General features: G+C 37.0%; 1 protein-coding gene across 1 annotated transcript; it reads left to right on the top strand.

Annotated features, from left to right (window-relative positions):
* The first annotated feature begins 2168 nt into the window (after nt 1–2168).
* LOC115417819 (nuclear factor interleukin-3-regulated protein-like) lies at nt 2169–3123 on the top strand. The gene has a single exon (XM_030131949.1). It carries the CDS (start codon nt 2223–2225, stop codon nt 2973–2975), a length of 753 nt encoding a protein of 250 aa, XP_029987809.1. The 5' UTR covers nt 2169–2222; the 3' UTR covers nt 2976–3123.
* The last annotated feature ends 4852 nt before the right edge of the window (nt 3124–7975 follow it).

The raw sequence follows: 7975 nt of genomic DNA, 5'->3' as shown, positions 1-7975 counted from the left end.
GAGGCAACAGAGAGTGAAGTTATACTTTATGCATAAAAGAGCTCTTCAGTTCCTCATGACTGATGCTCATTAGGCAGGTTTAAGTTAGTCATTTATGAGTTACTGTTTAAGTACTGATCGATATTCGATTTTACATTTACTCAGAAAGGTATTAAATGTAAGACCGATGTGCCTGTAAGTCTGTGTTTCAGACTGTTATTGCATGTACAGAGGCTGGCTGTGGTTTTCAACACAGCGCTCATCCTTCTTGCACAGTTTCCCATGAAACCACCCACAAACCCACGTAAATGAAAGAGAATTTATTAAAGGCTGCCTGCATTTCTCTCAGATTGGTTATTCAAAATATCTTCCTCTTTCTGCAGTATGCTTTGACATGAACAAACCCTCCCTGGCTACTACGCTCTCCCCACAGTGTGAAACAATGAAGTGAGGCTAGTAGATAAAAGATGTGGAGAGGAAGAAGTGGTGACTATGTGGACTGGTGCACCAAAGAGGAAGATAGGGGGGATAAAGTGAGAAACTACATCTGACTCAAATTCAACTGATAACATTCTTCTGTTTAAAGTTTGAGCTGAGTCCATACTGACAACACAAAAACCTCCTTTTTAATATATAACTTTAATTCTTCATATCTCTGCTTATCCGAATCAACTCTAGATACAATAGCGACTTTTTTGGCTGCAAAGTATTGCAGGCAAAAATCAATTATCTATATGACGATATGTTTTATTATTTTGCATAACCATTTGAATGAAGACACAGAACAGGTTTTTTTAGGTAACATTTTGTATAACAGGAAACTCAGATCAATCTAATGTGCAAATTCTCAAGAACAAGCTTTTCATCAAAATTCATCCAATATCTGAACATCTACTGGTAAATGTATGATACGTGTAAATAAAATGACGGTATATAAGCTCTATGTAAGTCTTTAGTCCACAAATTTCTCACATGGTCTAGTAGTGACAAAGTGCATCTTCAGGGCTGAAAGTGCTAGACAAAGGTAGGTGGAACAGAGTGGGTAGCAGATATCTGTGAAGATTAAAAAAAAAAAAAAAAAAAAAAAAAAAAAAAACAATTACAGCGTCATTTGTTACAGAATATAGACCGGAAAGAGACTGTTCAATGGACTGACTTTACAGAGAAAACACTGATGAATAATTGGATTTAAATGCACTGAACAAAGATACAAATAAAGGTAAAATTTAACATTCCTAAAAAATTTACTGCTGCCAGTCTTTGTGGAGTCTTTAATTTTTTGTTTGTTTGTTTTTTTACATTAAATGCTTTCCCAATTTTCTCAGCTGTTACACTTTTCCTTAAAGGAGTCAATCTCTTAACAGGAAATATAGCTGTTGGTATGTTTGTTTAATTTCCATAGTACACGTACATACTCAGCAGAGCATTAAATTTGTAAAAAGCCACTGCATTCAGAGATGTTACAATTGTTTGAAAGTACAGTGTGTAAGATTTAGGGGGATTCGTAATTCTATCTGCATAATCTGATTATAATGTTCATAATTGTGCTTTAATTAATGGTTAGTCATACAAAAATAAAAATTGTTCTGTTTTCTTTGGTGTAGAATGAGCAATGTATATCTACATATTGAGTAGGACTGTTATGTTTCAACAGTAGCTCGGAATGGATTTCTATTTTTGTTTTTTATATCACACATTGCATCCAGTATTAACATAGATTACCACCACCTTCTATGTTTTTTAACCCCATAACCTAAAAAACTAGAAGCACTCGGAGAGCGCAGACCTCCACCAAGTCAGATCAGTCCACCCCCCCCATCCCCACCAAAATTTAATCATTTGTTCCTTGTGGCAGTATTGACATTTCCTGAAATTTTTGTCCAAATCCGTCCATAACTTTTGAGTTATCTTGCACACAGACAGACAGACAGACCAACGCCGGCAAAAACATAACCTCCTTGGCGGAGGTAAAAAGCCCAAAAGTGATCAAATGAGGACCTTTCCCATTATTTGCTTCCACCATTGGAGAGTGTGAGGGTGTGTTCAGTTGGTTTCAATGTGCAACTTCACAACTAGCTGTAACCGAATGCTTCATATTGAACATTTAAGTGTACAAAGATAAAAAAAAAGGAGGGTCAAATTAATTTATCATCACAATCATAATCCAACACAACTAAAATCCTCACCTCTGCTCCTCTTGATTTCAGGTCTCTGTTGGTTATTAACCATTCTTCCACTGTACCATGGAGTCCCTGTCACTACCGTTTCACAGAGACCAAGGCAGCCATGGAGACGACGAACAGACTCACAAAGGGCTTCGTCGCAAGAGGGAGTTCATACCTGAGGAAAAGAAGGATGACCTGTACTGGGAGAAGCGGCGGAAGAACAATGAGGCAGCCAAACGGTCACGGGAGAAGAGGCGTATGAATGACTACATGCTCGAGACACATTTCATGACCCTGAAAGAAGAAAATACAAGGCTGAGTGCTGAATTAACGGCCCTGAAGATGCACTTTGGCCTGGTCCACCCAGCAGCTTACACTTCTTACCAGAGGAACCATCTTCAAGACCATACTGGTTTCAGTGCCCCACCCACTCCAAGTAGCATCCACCACCAGCCATTGCAGAGGGACTCCCACTGGGTAAGAAGAGGCCCATCCTTTATGCCCAGTCACCAACCCTCTCTCCCTGTTTTCATCCCTGCATATGCCCTCCAGACCATGAGAGGCTACACATATATAAACCCCTCCAGCGGTTCCAGCAGTACCAGCTCGGGCCTCCTCGCGCCCCTGGTCCTCTCTCAAAACCTCTTGCCCACTTCATTGTCATGTCCTATTCCTTTACCCAAAACCAGTGCTACAAGAGCCCCTCCAGATGAGGAAAAGGAGCAGCAGGTCCCAGGAGTGCCATCCCAGGGTTGTTCCGCTCTGACCTACAAAATAACCTCGACAGGAAACAGACACCACTTTCCACCAAGACAGTATATGCTTGACTGACCCTAACCTTAAAATACACAGTTGTAAAAGCTATAAGTCTGAAGGGCTAGTTGTTATGGGGGGTTTGTAAAGCGGCTCATACTAAAAATAAAAACAATATTTTGTTACATTTAGCTTCAAAACATTTGTAAAAAAAAAAAAAAAAAAAAAAAAAGTGGCATGAATTTTATCAGGTCACTTTTTAGGACATGTGCAAGAATATTTATCATCTTAAAAATATATGAAATAGTTCAATGTAAATATCAAATGTTAAACGTAAATGTTAAATGTAAATTTAAATATTAAATCTAAACATTAAATGTAAATATTAAATCTAAATCTAATTGTTAAATCCAAATCTCTCGGGTGCTAGTAAATATTTAGCTAAAATGCAAATTGACACTGCCGGTAACAGGAAGTACCAAAATAAAACGTAGTTTTGCTTAAGCTAACGCTACGCCAGTTGGAAACTCTTACCGAGTGCTGTGGTGGTTCTGTAACGGTCGCTGTAGCTGAAGCTGAATTAAATTGTTGTATTGCTGCCTGAACAGCCCTTCCAGTATTCTGAGCGGAAGCTGAACCCGTGGACATTCTGTGTGGTCAGCGGGGTGCACGTGGCGACAGTGACCCAGAGTACCGTGTATCGGGAAGGGGCGGGGGCGGGGGAGTGCAGGCACGCGGGAATGGAGGCTTGGTATCCCAGACATCACAGTGCTAGCATTAGCTTCTGGAGCTTTTGGTACTTCCTGTTACCGGCAGTGTCAATTTGCATATTAGCTAAATATTTATTTGCACCCGAGAGATTTAATATTTGTATTTAACATTTAGATTTAATATTTAACATTTACGTGTGACATTTAATATTTACATTTAACTATTTCATATATTTCTAGGAGGACAAATATTTCTGTAAATATCCTAAAAGGTGACCTGAAAAAATTCACGTCACTTTTTTTTTTTTTTTTTAACATGGTTTGAAGGTAAATGTTATGCTCTTATTTTTAGCCTGAGCCGCTTTACAAATGTACCACATAAATTATTTGCAAGTCACAGGAACATATTCCTCATTGCACTTACCCACTGACGTAACAAAGACTGATATATTTTTGTAAGAAAGGTTAAAGTGTAACTATGCTCACATTTTCCATTCGTGTCATGACACATACTGGCAGCAGTATGTTAGAAAACTATTAGTCATACAAAATCCAGATTAAGTTTCACTTTCCCAAACATGAATCAATGCCTGGCAGCGACAGTGATATCAAAAATTTGAATAATAATAATAATAATAATAATAATAATAATAATAATAATAATAAAATAAGAAGTATAATTGAAAATGTGAGTTATCAACATTCTACAGCTTAAAGCTGAATGTAATTGGATTGGTCTTCTCAGAGATGCAGATAAGTTTAGAGCACACCACTCTGTAAAATAGAAATAAGAAGGGAATGTCCAGCTGGGTCATGTACAGGACCATCATCATCCATTTCAGCAAAAAAACTGTTACTCATTATACACTAAGTAACTTTAAAAACGCACAATGAAATTCATGAATGCGTTAATTTTAATTCATAGACTATATTTCCAATTATAGTTATTGTTTTTTATTGAACACATGCTGGGAGACATACACACAAGATTTTGAATGGTGGTGTGGTGGACACCAAAGTGACGTGCAACGTCCATCTGCATCATTCCTGAGCGCAGCATCCCGACTGCCTGATCACAGTAAGCTGCACTCTAGTGGGGCATTTTTGCTACAGACATTTTCTTCATTTTTACTTCAGGGTTTTTATAGGGAGGGTCACATGTGTACAAAGCCTAACAATTTAGCCCATCCCAGTATTTCACTCCCCTACCCAGTTTGTACACTTGTGAGTACCGCTTTCATAAGTTGGTCTGTGGTTGAGAAAAAGCACAGTCAGGCAGAACAACAGTATATTTTGTGTCTGAGAAGCTGTTTGGAGCATCTGAGCACATTTCATAACAATTCTCGCCAACGTTTAAATGTGCGTTTTTAAAGTTACTTAGTGTGTTAAAAATGTCTGACTGTTGACCTGAGCTATAACCAGAGCTATGCATGTGCAAAGTCAGTTTGTATTTTTTTTTTTTACATTGCAGAGAATAATGTTGTATTTTTAAGTACTTGGTGCAAATAAACACTTACTAAACAACACTTTGAGTCTTGACTAGATTAACTGATAAACTTTGTCTTTCTACTGATACAATGAAACATACAATCCCTCATAAATCTTCTCTAAATGGAAACCTTGGACAGATAATAAGACAGTCACAGGTGTTCACTGGTTATTGACTCTAAATGGAAATTATTCGGCATGATGGGGTGTTTGCGTGGTTTTTCTGTGTGGGTAGAAATTGTCACACTCCTCCATGCTGTGAACAGGCGTTTAATTCTTCCAGTACACCACCCTGGAGTGAGTTTGTGTTAGATATTTTTCACACCAGAAATAAAGAGTTTTTCTGCAGACCTGGTCACTCAGAAAAAAATCATTCATATCCACAACAAACAAAGGCTGGACAAAAGTAATATTTACAATTACTAGTTAAACACTTAAATGTCAGTTCAATTTGTTTGTACCAACATAGAGATGGTCCTATTGTGGACGTTCTCTGCACCACATCATAGATCTACTATGACTGTAAGTGACAATGGAAGCCACTAACCCAGCTTTAAATGATAAGATTTATTAAGAGCTGGATATGGTATATTCATTCATTCATTTTCTGAACCCACTTTGTCCTCACTAGGGTCACGGGGGTCGTTGGAGTCTATCCCAGCTACTTATAGGCGAAGGTGGGGTACACCCTGGACATGTCACCAGTTCATCACAAGGCTGACATATAGAGACAAAGAATCACTCTCACATTCCCATGGGTATGGGTAATTTAGATTAACCGATTAATCTATCAGTGCATGTTTTTCAATGGTGGGTGGGAGCCAGAGTACCCAGAGAGAACCTACGCAGACCTACACAGTATATATGAAACCAAATTATTCAAAGAAAGCAGCAGCCTGTGGGCGAGCAGAGGAGTGTAAGACGGTGCAGGAAGAGACTAGTCAAGATGAAACTGTGATGGGTGACCAGACATGTGTCTACCATCCCTATGTTTATGCTGTGATACCATATTTTAAATGTCAGTATAAGAGATCACGTAATTGTCACCATAATTGCACATTTTTATACTCCTTTTATATTTTCAAAATTCTACCCTTTCATACAGTATACTTCTAATTTGCATATATGTTCAATATCACACTATTTTTTTTTTTTTTTTAATACGTCTGTATCTTTTGTGTTGCTATTTAGATGTAAGTGCACTGTTGCTTTAATGACAATAAAGCCTATTCTATTCTATTCTATTCTATTCTATTCTATTCTATTCTATTCTATTCTATTCTATTATGTAGCATTTTTAAATGTTGACTATAAGTCTAACTACTCTAAAAAAATGTAAAATATTCAGATGGACAGGACTGTGTCCCACCCTTCGACAGATTTTTTTGAGCTCAACACCACAAGTATTCAATATTTAAAAGAAAAAGCAAACAGAAATGTAATTCATTTGATGTATTAATTGATTTTTAGTGGTGCTTCTTCCCCATAAGGCACATGCGCATAATAAACCTATTATTGGACATGATAATAAAACTAATGGAATAGAAAATAATATAAGACAATGATATAATAGATAATTTAAAGGTCAGTAATAACATTCACCACAATTATTTGTGTGAAAAATATTCATCAACTCAAATTTTATATCGTGACTGCCCTACCTCCTACAAGAGTACAGAACTGGTAGTACACTGTTTTCCCGGTATGTGTTATGTGTCAGTATGTGTTGCTACTTTCAATGTAGTTTTGAGTCAGCAGGGCCTCGGGCTGCAGCAGGTGGCTGGCTTTTATAACCTAATGGTGGTTGCAGTGGCCAAGAAATCAGCCACGGCATCTGGGTAAAAAGTAAATTTTGACAAACTATCAGTGGCAGAAGGAATAAAACAGCGACTGACGAGAAACTGTAATGGCCGTAGTGTCCTCACTGTACATTTACACATGTAGCATCAATAACTAGTGAACACAGAGCATTTTCAGAACAGATGGACCCAGAAATAACTTCATGTAAATGTTAATGTTCATAGGTTCACAGTAAATCCCTCCATATATTAATTTTTCAATCGTCATATGCAGTTATATCGTAAATGTGCAAATAATATCTATGTATATACAGAAAAATGAATTTAAATCACAGATATCTTATTGTCACAATATCCTTTTAAAAGGTGATAAATGTTTGCAGCTTATTTCCACTCTGCCCAACAGGATAAACAACTATTCCATGTTTTAATTTTTATCCATTTTCTGCATCAAATATAGTAGAAGTATTTCACTACGATTACTAAATTAATGTTAATAATAGTAGAAGAGTTTATTTATTGGAACATTATTAAATTAAAAAAACAAACAAACAAAAAAAACAGAAATTGCCTAGTGTTACATGTCATTTCAGTAATATGTCCCATGTCTGTTTATCATAAAACAGGGTAGCTAACTACTGCTAACAAGCTAAAAATTCATTATTCACTAAATGTTGCTTCGGTGTTGCATTTTTTCCACTGATACACATTGCTTGTAAATAAATAACAGCAGAAAATACTTACAAATATGAAGGTGACAAACTGCTGAAAAAAGGGTTGGCTTCTCTGAAACTGAAGGCCTCATTGACCTGTGACCTGGAAGTCATGGAATGGTTGGAAAATGTCACCATCTTTGTTTTACAAGGTTATGCCTCGCTGGGAAGTAATTAATAGTGTTACAAATAGTATGAAAGTTAACAAGTGGTTCCAGGCACAACAAACCCCGCCCCTTACACATATTGTAACTTTTTTTGGCATAGATCCAGCTGATGTCATGATGTCTTTGCATGTGCTGCTATCAGCATATCAATTGCCTCTATACATGTGCCAAGTTTGAAGTAAATTGAAGCAAAATTAAGAT

The sequence above is a fragment of the Sphaeramia orbicularis genome, chromosome 4 (assembly GCF_902148855.1).
Source record: "Sphaeramia orbicularis chromosome 4, fSphaOr1.1, whole genome shotgun sequence".
Lineage (NCBI taxonomy): Eukaryota > Metazoa > Chordata > Actinopteri > Kurtiformes > Apogonidae > Sphaeramia > Sphaeramia orbicularis.
Note: the sequence above shows the minus strand (reverse complement) of the source record. Positions and strands in the feature narration are given on the sequence as shown.

What these genes read in the sequence shown, in the direction of transcription:
- LOC115417819 (XM_030131949.1), top strand. Translation starts at nt 2,223, where the DNA reads ATGGAGTCCCTGTCACTACCGTTTCACAGAGACCAAGGCAGCCATGGA.